Genomic DNA, 14,898 nt, shown 5'->3' with positions numbered 1-14,898 from the left:
AACCTGCCCGAGCTCGCTTAAGTACTTCGCCTCCAGCCTGTGTGTATGGCATATTCCATAGTACAAGTGGTACGGGGGTACAAGCTCAACTCAACAATGAAATTTTTTCTTGAAGCAAAGTGGACGCTGGCGCACCGCATCTAGGCTCGTGTATGCCGTGGCCCGGCAACTGTTTTATCACCGTCAACCAGATATCACACGGACAATCATGTGCGAGATGGGATAGACGGCTTCTCCATAGTTACTCCCGCTCCAATGGCTAAAGCATTGTTGCATGGGGGTTCTTTCTAAACAAACTATAGGCGGGAGCCAATAACCGTTTGATCACCATATATAGATCGGAACCGGGCTGTCAGCTCGTATAAGAGGATATGTATTATGTACATGCGTATATGTATGATTATATTAATTAGTTACTAGAATAAGCGATGTACACTGTTGATCGCGGGTTAAGTATTATATGCATCGTATCCTCAGCTAATGGTACGGTTGATATTACTGCCATTACCCCTTACGAACATGCGTTCGGATGGAAAGATAATTAGGCACGTCGCTTAATCTCAAGCCATCATTTGGCCCCTTTTCTCCTGCCTGCGATTATCGGGTGGAAAAAGATATCACACCAGCTGAGGAATTTTGTTACTGCATCTTCCTCTTCTTCCTCTACCTCAACGTCGTACCGTCCGGTCGATCTTATTTGTGTAAAACCAGCACCGTGTAACAGTCTGTCTTCCCTAGTGAGGTATGGCCTGTAGAATCCGGTATTCCCTTTGCACCACCACCATCCATAACCCTAGACAGCTAAGGCTAAAATAACAATATGAACCGTCCTATGCTCTCTCCCGCCCCCCAGCCCCCCACGAAAACTGCAATTACCGACCGGCATAACATATATAACCCAACCCGTAAGAGATAGGCGGCATCTCGTATATGTACGGTTCCTTCTCACGTATTATGTATATGTGGTGACTCCCTCCTATTTCGTTTCTTGCCGCCTAGCTCAGCAACGTCCCAACATATTCGGCCTTTCTACCAAATCCAAACCATCCTGAGTAACCAGATAGACCTTCCCACTGCACCAGGAACCGGTCGACGAGGGGGAAGAGTATCTTTCCCGATAAACTGACGGTAGTCACGCGAGCCCATGACTCGATGAATATCGTCCGTAGATATCGCCTGGTTCCACGGCGTTGAGCTCGAAGTTCGGAGTAGGAACGGGACTTAGGGATAGAGGAGGTAGCTAACTTGGGCGTCGACTTGGAAAGGGTGGGAGGTATATCTGATCCGGCTTGTGGCAGGATACGGCATACCAGTTGGTCGAACAGGCGGAGAAGTCGGGCGGCCACAACCACGCAGACTCCCGTGCTAGGCCCGTTGGTAAGAATGATGTCAGGGTATCCAGGGGGAGCAGAACTTGAGCTGGCGGTGAGAGTGAGTTGATCGGGATGTCTGCCCATGAGCACCAGCATGCAGAATCCGAAGCATTGCAACGTAGACAACGGCGCAGTCAGGAAGGATTGATGGACTTTCCTTGCACGAGGGACTGTGATGATGGTATAGTTGCTGTTCCCACTCTCATCTTTGCTGGTTTGTCCACTGCTTTCAATGCTTTTCTCATATTCCCTGGCTTTCCTGGCGCTGAAGGAGTCCCCAGAGCCGACTATGTATGTACGTCTGACATACACGCCTGGGTCTAGCTCAGCATGTCTTAACATAGAGAGCATCTCCTCCGTATGACCTCCACTGCCCAGGACGATTAGAAGATGGACTGAATTGCATAGCTGGCTTTTTTGGGCCTTGCCATCTGTCTTGCTTGACCAGCAAATTATGAGCTACATATCAGTTAGCCATGTATTCAGCATAGCAGGTTTCAAACGTACCGGGACCAAGAAGATAAAGGCCAACAAGGCCACACCCCCAGTGAGGACCAGATACTTCATCATTAAAGCGGCATTCGCTAGGTATCAATAGTATCAATAGCTGTCAATTGTCAATTCAGTCTTCGTTGCGTGTCTCATCTCTCAATCACTAGCGAGACAGATATTCCCCTTCTCACGCTCAACTTGGCTGGCTAGAATTCACGACTGGTGTCCCCTTCCTTCCGGCATCTTCAGCCTCCTACTTGGTTTTGCTGTCTATTCTGTATTGTCTATTGATCTGTTATTATTGTTTATCTCGTCCTTTCTCGTCTCTTCTTGATGTGTTGTGCTGCTCCGTCGGCGATTAACAAGCGCGCGCCTTAAACCCGCCAACGTCAACTTTCAACCGCCAAAAATAGAAAAATAAAAGTTGACGATAACAAAAATAAACCAAAAATAATAACAACCACCTTCTATCACTCCACGGCCTTGAGCTCGCTCGCCGTCTTCCTTGCTTGATGTAGGCCGTGATGGCTCCCTTTTTTCAAAAGCGGCTGCGATGCTTTTACTGCGGCGGAAATTCGAAACAGATATACAAGAACGCCGTCCGGAGGTGGAAATGCGAGCGCTGTCAGGCTGTTAACTATCTAGACGAAGTATGTTGCTTGTTGAAGACAACTTCTATCTACGGGTAAATGGGAATATCTATACTGACGGCCGCATGGTAGAATGGCGAAATAACCGATCCTCCCGTTGCTGAAGTGTCGACGGAGAAACGATTCCATCAGTACGCTGCTCCTATCCCGCCATCGCTATCGCAATCCTTCGAAGAACAGCCAGAGCAACCGAGCACCGCCGACTCTACCATCTTCTGCTCTACGTGCCAGAAGAACCAGTATCTTTTCACCCAGACATTGGCTTCGTACCTCCCCGACCCGTCACACCCCGAATATGCGGCCTACGAAAAGTCGTATCCGTCCTATAAGCGGAGCTTGGAGGAACGCTACCCGCAGGTTTGCGAGAAGTGCAAGCCACGAGTCGTTGATCGCATCAGACAAACTGGGTATGCTGCCAAAACAGATCATCTACGGCGCATGATGGAACGTAGCAAGGGCAGATCGTCCCGACAAAGAAGACAGATGTGGAGATGGAAGGGCCTGTTAGTTTCTACGGGGGCCTTTTCGTTCTGGTCAAGTGTTGCTGGTCAACTGGTCTGGGACGTCGTTGCCTTTGCATCTTCTGCTTACCAGCTACAGGAAGTAGAGGTAGCTTCAATGTCCATGTCCTCGCTCGGAAGCTATTGCGTTGCTAGCTCCATCAACAACCGTCGCATTCCAGGAGAATGTGCCACTTTTCTTGCACCTTACGCCGGGCTTTCATTAATTCTAGGCGCATTTTCTCTCTGGTGGAACCCGAAGTTGAGACTGAAGGTTGAAGGCCATCATGGTCGATTGATTGGGCTACGAGAGTACTACCGTATTCAAATTGTTGCTCTTATGGTCAGGTTTATGGCGTGGGCCGGTTTGCAAGACCCTGCGATTACAGGCCTGCATCCCCAGTTGAACCCGTCTATCCATGCTTTTGTCGCTATATTTACCTTGATTGTAAGTTGCGCTACTTTCCGATTTACCAGGTATTTAAAAATGTTCTAATGCTGGATAGACTACTTTTGCCTCAATATCGACTATCAAATTCGAGAAGAGGCCGCTTGTTGATTGGCATGACAATACTGAGGAGTTGTTATCCGGTACCAACAGCAGGGCTGGAACGCGACCGTCAAGCCCGCAGGAGTCGCAAGCCTCTGAGATGGGCAGGCAGCCAGTTCCTCAGCGATTTCCCATTGCCAGTCTTGCACCACGCCGTTTGGCGACACCCGAACCGCATGTCCCACCGACTCCTCCGCGGGATCTTCGGCGGGATGATATCGATGCAATGGACTGGACTCCATCCCGGCCGTCTCTGAAAGTCCCAGCTAAACCTGTAACCCAACAGACACAGACACTTTCTTCTTCAATGCTCTTTCAGGGTCAGCTGCCTCAGGTGCCAAAACCGCCATCTTGGAATTTGCGGAACCCAGTTGCAGAAAAGGTGGAACAGATCCAGAAAAAGCCAAATCCATTCCATCAAGCGCCTGTTTTGCAGCCTACGCGTCTGTCTTTAGAGGATGATGAGGACGGGGAGGAAGAGGAAGGCCAGGATCATAAGCCAGTTCGAACTAATGCTGTCTTCGCAGCACCTAAATTTTTCCCTCCCGGTCTGACAGCCGAAACTGGTCTCGAGAACCTATTTGACCAAGCGTTCTCAATCGCGGATGGGCCGGGTAACGCCCAGCAGAACCAGTCCGGTCAGGTCTCTATCAATCAGAGGTCTGCGGTTTCTGGTAACAGTCCAACCCATATACTGCGAATTATCCTCCTATCATCTTGCGTGGTCTTGTGGATGAGCACGAAGGTGTATACCGAGCCTGCAAAGTCCATTGAGTCTGTGGTGCTTGGAATATCCTTCCTTGTCGCTGCCTTTTCATTTTTGGAGTCACTGATGAAACCGATGCTGGTCTGGAATGTGACCGAGATCTTGCTATCTCTTTTTGAGCTAGTATCTTGCGTTTACCTGGCAGTTGTGCAGGCTCGTCAACTTGACAGCCCAGTAGGTCTGGATAATGCTGGGATATATCTGGTTTCATTCATGATGGGACACGAGATGTTTGGCCTTGGGCCTCTTCTCTCCCCTTATACCAACCCGACTGAGCCCAAGAAAGCCCCTAAAGCTGCAGAAACTGAGTCTGAGGCACGGACAGAGAAGAAACCTTCTCCTAGTTCATCAGCAGGCGGCTCGTTTACTACATTCAATATGAGCCAAAACAGTCTCTCTCCGGGCAGCAGGTATGCTGGTAGCCCCCAAGCCAGAAGGCCACAGACCGCCAACAACAGAATGAGCCCCAAGAGCAACTCTCCCCCAAGTACCCTCCCCCAAAGACACCACAATATCTTTCCTGACTTTGCCACGAGGATGAAGTCAACACCACAGCCGTCATTTACACCCACCACTTCATTTGCAGGCTATACCCCAGCTACCCGGCGACCAAAACCATCCCTATCGTTTTCTCCATCATTCGACTCAGCTTTGCAAGACAGCCCCTTCTCCCCAACCTCTACAGTATCAGACTCGGCGTCATCAGCTGCATCAGAAGCCCAAACACCCGTTTCTCGACTCAGATTCCCAGACATAAGCCGTGGGAACCCCAGTCCTTCTATGATCAAATCACTAAATCTTGACGACGATCGAGCTCCTCGAGCTACGCCTAATACACGCTACTCTCTGCGTCAGAGGCGGAATTAGAAATGACACCAGACAGACCAATAACGTTTTCTTCTCCGACTACTACTTTTTTTGTGTCCTCCTTCGTTGTCGAAATACATTTTTTGCTTTCTTTATTGGGTGTTACCCTTGATGATTCATATTGACTGGCTTACCCTCCTTCTGTACACAAGTTAGTGCTGCATATTTAGACAGTATATGGCGTTTTGTGGAGATTAGCGTCATACTGTGGATTTTATACCTCACCAACACTCTTTTTTAATACAATCTATGTGATGATATGAATTATATCCTACCCTGTTATACTTATTTAACTAAATACGAAGTGGTTTGGGGGAGTATAAATTTCAACATATATTGGAATCAGAATGTTGAAGTGTCCAATGTAATATGTATTAACAAGTTGACGAGATCTAGATCTTAGTGGTCCCAAAGATAGATAAGGTAAGTAGGTTCATAATAAACTATCCTGGATACTGCTTAACAGAGAAAATGAACAAGTTCACTTTGCCTGTTCGCCTCTATTCTGGGCCGGTGAGGTGATGGTTGGCCGTGTTGGTATCGTCTGCGGTAGTGGAGGGAGCAAGTTCTTCGCGGCCTCCCTTGCGTTCTGTGCCATGAGAGCATCTATGATGACCAGAGCAGCCATAGCCTCGACAATGGGCACAGCTCTCGGTACCACACACGGGTCGTGTCGTCCCTTTGCCTCGAGGATGCCTTCTTCAAAGCTATAAGTGGCGGTGGTCTGAGCCTGTCCAATAGTCGCTGGTGGCTTGAAGGCAACGCGGAAGTAGATGGAAGCTCCGTTGGATATACCTCCCTGGATACCTCCAGAGTTGTTCGTTTTGGTCGTCAGCTTCTTTCCGTTGCCGTTGGTCTCTACCACGAAAGGGTCATTGTGAATTGATCCAGGGATTTCGCAGCCAGGGAAACCAGAACCGATCTCGAAACCCTTGGTAGCGGGGATCGAGAGCATGGCGTGTGCGAGTTTGGCTTCTAGTTTATCGAAGCAGGGCTCTCCCAGGCCAACAGGGACGTTTCTAATGACGCAGGTAACAGTTCCTCCAATACTGTCTGATAGATCACGGTGGTGTTCAATCAGCTTGGTCATCCGATGAGCTGCGTCTGCCTGAGGGCATCGAATAGGGGCGAAAGAGTCCACGGTCTTCCGGTCAATTTTCTCGATGAGCTTGAGGAACTCCGGGTTGGTTGCCGGGCTGGGATGCTCGGCTGTGGGAGGGAAGAGATGCTCATGTCCAACAGAGGAGACAAAGGAGACTATCTCTACGTCATGGGAGAGCTTGAGATACTTTTCCGCAATAGCACCGGCAGCCACTCGACCTAGAATTGTGTTAGCCAAGGAAGAAACTACCAACTGGCTAGGTAGACATACCAATGGTCTCTCGTGCACTGCTTCTGCCACCACCACTGCTGGCTTTGACTCCGTACTTTTCCAGGTAGGTGAAGTCAGCATGGCTGGGTCGAGGGTACATGTCCATGGTGCTGTTTCCATAGTCCTTGGGCCGCTGGTCCTCGTTCCGCACCACCATGCCAATTGGAGTGCCCAGCGTGATGCCGAACTCGGTTCCAGACTGTATTTCGACCTTGTCCTTTTCATTTCGAGGGGTTGTCAGGGCACTCTGTCCCGGCCGTCTTCTTGTCATCTGGGGCTGAATGTCTGCCTCTGTGAGCTCCATGCCAGGCGGGCACCCGTCGACGATACAGCCGACGGAGCGGCAGTGTGATTCGCCATAGCTAAGCCTCGAGTCAGTAAGTCTGGTATCGTGTATTTACTTCAATGAAAGGGGGTCCGTACGTGGTGACTCTGAAATGCTCTCCAAAGGTCGACATCGTGAAGCTCTTCTAGCTAGTTAGCTCTGTAGCTGGACGGTGGGGTTGGATGACAGGCAGGGGTCGGTCTCGTTATATAGAGAGACAGAGATAGGGAGTTGTTGGCTTGCTGTCAGTCAGTGAATACGACAGCCAGTCCGGTCCGTCCAGAGTCCAATCGCTTGATCTCAACTAGCCAGGCTTCTTCTTGTCTACTTTTTGTCTTCATCTTCTTCTTCTGGTCGACTTTTTGTGACTTTTTATTCTTTTTTCTTCCTGCTGGCCCAACGTGGATGACTCAGCGCCGATGACGGATCTCGCTTTAACTAGATAAAACACCAGCGAGAGTGACAATTTGATAGAAGGAGATCGTGAAGGACGGGAAGGAGTTTCGTCTTTTCATCTCTGGCGGACCGAGGGGCCGGCTGTATCTGTCTAATTAATAGGTAGGACGGCATGGTTGAGACGGGCCGTCCTGAATTAAATACTGCATACATGTTCATGTCATCCATCTTCAGTCCGTTAAGGTGGTAGGGCTGTTTAGGGCTGCTTAGGGGCCTTTAACTAGGACTTAGGGGGCAAACCTAGGCCATAAGGGGCTCGTCTTTAACTAACCTTTAGGCTCTAGCGCCTAAAGAAAGCCTAAAGAAAGCCCAAGACGCCCAGACTCGGCGCTGCCAGGGGCCGTCTTAGCTTCCGCCGCAGCTTTTTCGGTCTTTTTCTAGACGACGTCGCTTTCTTTTGCTTGTTCCCGTACTATCATAAACACACCCACGATGCTGCTGTAGCAGGCCAGGTTGGCTTCATGTTTTCAGCCCGTCCTCTACAGCCACTGCAATGGTCGCAGTCTCTCAGACACGGCTGCCAATGGACGGCTAGCAGGCCAGCTTCGACGTTTGCTGCGCTCTGCTCCCGGCCTCAGTCCAGACTCCAGGTCTACCAGTCCCTCTCCAACGACCCTTTTGTCAACCTGTCCCTCGAGAACTTCCTCTACGAACGCTCGCCGCCGGACTCCAAGGTCCTCTTCCTGTACGTGAACAGGCCCTGTGTCGTTATAGGACGGAACCAGAACCCCTGGCTCGAGACAAACCTGCGTCTGCTAAAGAGCAGCACTGGGCATGAAGGCCGTAGAAGTGACGGTAATGCTCTTTTCGTTCGACGACGGTCTGGCGGTGGCTCGGTCTTTCATGACGAAGGAAACCTGAATTTCTGCGTGATTTGCCCAAAGCCGATCTTCCATCGAGATAAACATGCTGAGCTGGTGGTCAGGGCATTGAAGAACGTTGGGGCTTTGAAAACGAGAGTCAACGAGCGTCATGATATCGTACTCGGCCAGGACGCTCAGGAAGAGCCGTCTCCTCGTGTAGTCAAAGCTGGGTCTACAGACCAAGATTCTGAGAGTCCGCCGCTAGAGGAACCTGTTCGGGCAGTCAAGATATCAGGCTCGGCATACAAGCTGTCGAGATTCCGTGCTTTGCACCATGGTACTTGCTTAATTGATTCACCGAACCTCCGGCAGATAGGACTCTTCCTGAGGTCGCCTGCTCGTCCATATATCAAAGCAAGGGGCGTTGAGAGCGTTAGGTCCCCCGTTGGAAATATATCCTCGGCCTTAGACGAATCAGTACGGCCATTCCTCATGCAGCAGATAATTGGAGAAATTATGCAAGAGTTTGCTCTGCTTTACAATCTCGACAGCAATGCTTTACTGAAAGCTCAAAGGGCCCACGCCAACGATCCGGAGTTGTCTTCGGGGGACGACTGGGTTACCGGCATCCTGACCGACGAAGATGCAAGAAACGAGCCTGAAGTGTGCAAAGGCATCCAGGAACTACACGTAAGTCAACGCGTCTCTGCTACCGTATGTCTAATGTATGTAAAAACTGACATTATTTTCAGTCGCTTGAATGGAAATACAACCAATGCCCCCAGTTTACATTCTCCACGCATCCGACGGAGGAAGACCCCCGGCCTAGGCCAGATATATCACCTGCCCTCTCGCCTTCGGTATGTCCCAACCCTGCAAACTCCGCCACATTGCCCTCCGTCTACGTAAGATGATGCACTGGCTAACTACGATTGTCCGTCATGCTGCAGACCAGGGCTTTCTTCCGAGTCAAATCAGGCCTCATCATCGAAAGTCACATTTCTACATCACAAGACCCAGGCACAGCACAATATGAAGCAGCCTGTGTTCATAAAATCCTGCACAACAGGGCGCTGCATGGAATATCAGACTGGGCATCAGTTCTCAGCTCTGCTTCTGCAGTAGCCAGCCAAGAGGGCGTATACCCTGATGCTTTTGCATCGAACTCTCCAGATAACGAGCTCTCGGGCCTTGCCAAGTGGCTTGAGAGTAAGCTAGGACATTAATCTACCAACCTATTCATAGGTGTTGTCAACACTTAGCTATGTACAATATATTAGACGTTGCTTACATTAGACTTGGATATAAATATAGAGCACATCCTTACGCACAAGGTCCTCGTAGCTACTCTATTGTCTACCAACCAGTTCTAGCAGGGTGACTCAGAGAGTGGCTCAAGAAGCTGGCGATATACGAGAGGAATCATGCTGACGAGGGATGAGAGGCCTGGGATACATCACCCTCAATACTGACGGCCCCCTAGAATTACAATACAGTAACTATGTACGTATCCGACTGAATGATAGAGACAGAATCCAAACCAAGTATTCAATCAGTATTGAGAAGCGCCTACTCGTCTGAGGAACCATGTCTTGTAATTTGATAATGAAATCCGTCGTACGGAGTAATGCACACGATCAAATATTACACTCCATCTTGCAGCACTCCATACGTATCCCCCGTCTATGCATATATCTTTGTATTTTTGTCCGATTTGGAATCTTTCATATCTTTCATATAATACTCCGTGCGCAATATTCCCCGGGATACGAAGATGCAACATGGGGGCGCTGTTATCCTGCTCCCGTCTTCAGGATCTTTCTTATATTGCGGCATATAGTTACGATCCTTATATGACAAGGATACCTATTCAACCTTCGCTAACTCATACACAGACATGCTCCAATGACGAAACATATCCCTCCAAAGTTCACTGTAGTTACAAGAGTAGTTAATGAGCTTGCGAATCCAATATATCTTCTTCCGAACTCCTTGCCCGTCGGCAAGCTAGCTGGTTACGAGTGCGCGGGCCCTTTGACAGGGGAACGAATATATATTACCAAACCGCCTCTCACTTGGCCACTCCCCCTGACTAACTGGCTAATTTGCTCTTCAGCCTGGCTAGAACCAACTGGTTAGATAGGCTATGTACTTAATTGGTAGTTTTGTTCTTGTAGTCCCTTGTTGACTGCCCGTATCGAGCAATTGAACTGCCCCCTGTCGGGATCTCCAGCAAGGAACTTGAATGGAAATTGCTATGACTATCATTTGGTTTGCCTTTACCCCAACACGCGGGTTGATCTTCCCTCCCGCTCCCCTGGCTTCGGCCTACGCTGTCCGTCCTCAGTGCAAGGCGGACAAAGTAAGGCAGATAGGCGAACGGGGAACCAAGCGCAGTTGGACCCGGAAAGGCTATTAGATGCTTCATGCACCGTCCCTAGATTACCGAGACGGCACAGGTAATCCTATCATAACTATTGCTAAAGCCTGGATTGAATTGAATTGTTGATTTAAAAGAAAATACTCAAATACATGTATTGAAGAAAAGAAAGTGATAATCAAAAAGAAAAAATTGCCCCTGGAAAACGGCCCGCATATCTGGCTTAGAATCGATATCAAATTCCCATCCTTCCCAAAATCAACCAAGAAGCGCAATTTGTGAGCATATAACCCTAGTAAAAATAAGTGTCTCGGTAATAATAAAGAAGAAAAGAAGTAGACAAGAAGAAATGGGAAGAAAATTTCACTCGGGTACTCCAAGATCTAAACTCCTTGTCGTGCCTACTGTTTTGTCGGCGTTTCGCTGCGCTCCTCAGGAGCGTCTGTAAACACATCATCAAAAGACTTCATAGATTCAGAAACTGGGATTGCTCCCTTCCCTTTATCTCTCTCATGATCATAATCGTTGGTGTCGACTTGTTTTTGTTTCATTTTCTTGTCTTCATCGCGTTCATCATCGTCGTCAATGGTATCTCCGGCGCCTGCGTTGACAACTCTCAACCTTTCCTTGGGCACAGTAAATGTAACTTGTACCACTCTCCCTTCAGCAGCTGCCTCAACATCCCAGTCTTCATCGTCGAAGTCGTAATCATCCTCGCTACTTCTAAAGCTTGCGCCGCCCACGGCGCTTCCGGCCTCGGCGGATGAGGACTCATACCTGGCTTTCCCTTGCCGTAATATTGAACTATCTCCCGATTTGCGGTTTGCATTCCAATCTTTGGCACCTTGCTTGCGCCTAAGGACTGACGAGCTTGTACTGACTGCTCGATGGGGACGTTGTGACACGCCGTGCATGCCTTCCGAATAAGTCTGATTCTCCTCATCTGGTAAACTATAGAAACTTTTCGTCGGGCTTGTACTTGAACTTCGCTGGTTTGACGCGCGAGATTCGGCGTGATTGGGTGTTTTATTCGAATTCCCAGAAGTTTCCGATCTCCTAAGAGAGCCCAGAACGCGCCGAATAGTCCCTGCTAACTCTAAACTTATAGGCCCCTGGCGCTGTTCCGCAGGTTGATTCGGGTCTTGCTGAGGCATCCATGAGGGATTGGTACCTAGCAATGAAGATCCTTCCGCCTGCAGCTGAGCGTAGGAGAGCTGAGAGGAGGGTCTACCAGACAAGACAACTCGGCTAGGGACTGCTTTATCGGAATCAGTTGTATTCGCCCTTTCAGAGCTACTGGAGTTGGAAGGGTTGTCGAAATTGGATCTCTGGGACACTGAACGATCTAGCAACTTTGGATTCGTACGATGCGAGGATGATGAGGTGCCTGAGGTTCCAGATAAGTTGGAGAGCGTGCGATCTTGCTTTTCTGATGCAATACTGGGAAGCTTTTCTAACTTCTCAGTGTTCAACATATCTACCCAATCGTGTATATTCTCGTCGCCGGCCTGCGATCTAGACCGTTCCTGGGGGACAAGGGATGGGAAACATTCCTTGGACGGAGAAGGAGGGTCCTTGAACGGGTCCGAGGTGTTAGAACACTTGCTATCCCGATAACCAGCTGCTCCTGCCTGGACTGGCTGAACGGCATCGTATTCCTCTCCTTCATCAATGGGCTGAATTTGGGAGAATTTAATATTTCGTCTTGGATCATCCTGCAAAATGCCTGGTTGATATCCTCGAGATCGTACACTAGCTCGCAAGCCTCTGGTTGGGCTTGGGTTGTCTACCAAAAGGCCTGTCCTTTCCGCTGCGAATGGAGAGTTTTGAATGTCGCTATATCCGCCATATCCATAGTGATGAGCAGGATCCACTTGCATCATTTGCTGATCAGGCGCTTCGAAGTGAGGCCTTTCAGCACCTAATGCAAGGCTTCGAAGTGTTTGTTCACGAACTTTCCGGTGTTCACTGGTGCGTCGATTGCGGCAGATGAAGAAAGCGGCCAGGGCCAAGACGGCAATCGGAACCCCAACACCAAGGCCTACTCCAAGGCCAACTTTCTGCAGCGTTGTAGATAGGGGGCCTCTGTGGTGCTCCCTTGGAACAGAGGCAGCTTTCGGGGGAGTATACGATGCAGCCCATGTTCCAGAACTGATATTGAAGAGGAAAGTCTGGTCGTTAGCCACAAACTCATTGCTGGATCTCCTGAACAGCCGGGATGGTATTTTGTATCCCCCAGTTATAAGCATTACACCACCAGGAAGCATGGCTGCTCCATGACCAAAAACTCCAGTATTTTTAGAAATTCCGCCTGGTGATTCCTTTGGGACTTCCCAGGTCCAATCGCCAGAACCTCCATAATCCTCGCCAATATTAAGGATAGCTAACTGGGGTTGTGCAGGCACGGAAGTGTCCCCAACCCAGCCCCCGAAGATAATAATTTTGCTGCCGTCCGGTGTAAGGATTGCAGTATGACCAGATCGTGGCTCAATTCCGGAGATACCCTCTGGTAACCTTGCCTGGGATGAACCACTCAATGCTTGGTTGACTGTAACGTAGCTCCATGTCTCCTCGGGGAGGGAAAAGAGTGCTATCTGCGACATGTTGACGAACGCACTTTGCGTATGGCCACCAGCAAGGACGAAACTCTGGTGGCGCAACCTCGCACCAGTCGATGAATTTGAATATGCAGGTACTAGGGGCGTCATGCTGAAACCCGCCTCGGCCACGGGAGGGGATCTGATGGATAACGTTTCGATATTGTAGTCTGGACTAGGAGGGGACATATCTGTTTGAAGATAGGTCATATTTCTGGAGTACTCAGCGTCTAATATCCAGGACATTGGGCTCTCTTCGACCGTTGGACACATCCCGGCAAACACATAAATATCGGGGGCTGAATCACTGTCCGGGGTTGAGAACCCAATCCCAGCTGCGAGGTAGTTTGGCCCTTTCCATGGTATGTCATTGCTGCCTTTCTTTTGCTGTATTGCAGACTCCACCCATTTCCCATTCACATTGGTAGTATTTTCTCCATTTTCGCTTTCAAATCGCCAAACTTCGGCTTTGGAGGACCGACAATCCCCTGTATAGATGGTAGGGACGCCGTCTGGGTCTGCAATGGGAATTATCGATCTTGCATCGTTTGGAGAGATGGGGGGTAGGGCGATGTTCGAGAAGGACGGCGACGCGGCATCGAATGGTCTGGTGAGGTTGACGTATTGAAACTTAACCTCCTTTGATGTTGAGGATAAGAAATAGGCAACTGTTTGATTTTCAGCGGTGTTCGACACCCACAAGGACGAAGGGTTGTATGGTAAGTCTGTTGCTGTTGCCAGCGCAATGAGGGTGCTGGCAGTAAAGGATCTGAACATTCTGAGTCCGCGACCCAAAGTGGTCGATCACCTAGGCCTGTTGTCAACAATAGAACTTGGACCAGTCAACCTTCCATGATCTGTTCCAGCGTGATAATAAAGCAGCGCTGGCCAGTTTGGTAGGTCTGAGTTGCTAACAGTCCGAGGGAGACTCGACGGCTCACGGCATGGTCACAACAAACAGCCGCCCAGCAAGAAGAAGAACAACGAGCAATATAGCCTTTTGAAAATGTTTTCCCAGGATGTGCGGAAATACAAACTGGCGGGGAAGGTGGGAAGGTAGGCGGCAAATGGTAATAACAAGATCGAAATTAATTATTTGATGCAGTGGGGTGGCTGGTTACTCGCATCAAGGGCTGCTGGAGCTGCTGGATCCTGCGGGCTCTAGAACCAGGTTTGACCACCCTACGGCCTAAACTTCATTAGTGTTGCAGAAGACGAAGGCCAGAATGTTTTTGTTTTCTATACTCCGTACTCCGTGTGTGTTCCCACTTGATCGCTTGAGCAACGGTGACATCCTTCCTCCGCCAGCTTCGTATCTCCGCAACCCACGGGCTGATGTCGAGAGGTTGTTTGGGAGTAAACAAAAGAAAATAAGCGCCGCGGTTGCTGGGCAACAGCCGAGGAGCTTTGTCACATGACGGCGGCTCGCGTTTACTTTTAGCCGGCGGACGCGAAGGTTCCCAACCGCAGCCTGGTGATATCAAAAGGAAAGCGACGACAGGGAGGTTGGGGTCCCTTTGTTCTTTCTTTTGCTTTCTTTTCTTTTGCGATCATGATCTGCCTGCTTCACACCCACCGGCGGCGAGCAAGGAACAGGAACTAATCAACCTTACGTCGCCGGGCTGTTGCGAGTGGTGCAGTCACCACTGACTCTCTCGCACCCCCCCCCCCCCCCCTCTACCTACCCTCCTGAACCCTCCCGCAGCCGGGGCATGTCGAGGTCATGCCCGAGTTTCTTCAGCAGTAAGCACAAGGTTAAGGTGGTCT

At 49.7% G+C, this 14,898-nt stretch overlaps 5 protein-coding genes across 5 annotated transcripts; 2 read left to right on the top strand and 3 right to left on the bottom strand.

The window, feature by feature from the left end:
- Positions 1 to 995: 995 nt before the first annotated feature.
- MGYG_01701 (UDP-N-acetylglucosamine transferase subunit alg14) lies at positions 996 to 1,940 on the bottom strand (the record flags this gene model as incomplete). The annotated part of the gene is made up of 2 exons (XM_003177584.1): positions 996 to 1,832; positions 1,881 to 1,940. 2 exons carry the CDS (start codon positions 1,938 to 1,940, stop codon positions 996 to 998), a joined length of 897 nt encoding a protein of 298 aa, XP_003177632.1.
- Positions 1,941 to 2,389: 449 nt separating this feature from the next.
- MGYG_01700 (hypothetical protein) lies at positions 2,390 to 5,198 on the top strand (the record flags this gene model as incomplete). Its single annotated transcript, XM_003177583.1, has 3 exons — positions 2,390 to 2,515; positions 2,588 to 3,463; positions 3,522 to 5,198. The coding sequence occupies 3 exons, from the start codon at positions 2,390 to 2,392 to the stop codon at positions 5,196 to 5,198; spliced, it is 2,679 nt and encodes an 892-aa protein (XP_003177631.1).
- Positions 5,199 to 5,679: 481 nt separating this feature from the next.
- MGYG_01699 (chorismate synthase) lies at positions 5,680 to 7,028 on the bottom strand (the record flags this gene model as incomplete). Its single annotated transcript, XM_003177582.1, has 3 exons — positions 5,680 to 6,518; positions 6,571 to 6,932; positions 6,994 to 7,028. The coding sequence occupies 3 exons, from the start codon at positions 7,026 to 7,028 to the stop codon at positions 5,680 to 5,682; spliced, it is 1,236 nt and encodes a 411-aa protein (XP_003177630.1).
- Positions 7,029 to 7,812: 784 nt separating this feature from the next.
- MGYG_01698 (lipoyltransferase 1) lies at positions 7,813 to 9,380 on the top strand (the record flags this gene model as incomplete). The annotated part of the gene is made up of 3 exons (XM_003177581.1): positions 7,813 to 8,844; positions 8,907 to 9,014; positions 9,105 to 9,380. The coding sequence occupies 3 exons, from the start codon at positions 7,813 to 7,815 to the stop codon at positions 9,378 to 9,380; spliced, it is 1,416 nt and encodes a 471-aa protein (XP_003177629.1).
- A 1,555-nt stretch (positions 9,381 to 10,935) lies between these two features.
- Positions 10,936 to 13,908, bottom strand: MGYG_01697 (hypothetical protein; the record flags this gene model as incomplete). Its single annotated transcript, XM_003177580.1, has 1 exon — positions 10,936 to 13,908. One exon carries the CDS (start codon positions 13,906 to 13,908, stop codon positions 10,936 to 10,938), a length of 2,973 nt encoding a protein of 990 aa, XP_003177628.1.
- Between the last annotated feature and the right edge of the window lie 990 nt (positions 13,909 to 14,898).

This window comes from Nannizzia gypsea, genomic scaffold, assembly GCF_000150975.2.
Source record: "Nannizzia gypsea CBS 118893 supercont1.1 genomic scaffold, whole genome shotgun sequence".
Lineage (NCBI taxonomy): Eukaryota > Fungi > Ascomycota > Eurotiomycetes > Onygenales > Arthrodermataceae > Nannizzia > Nannizzia gypsea.
The sequence above is the reverse complement of the archived record's forward strand: the minus strand, read 5'-3'. Positions and strand labels throughout refer to the sequence as shown.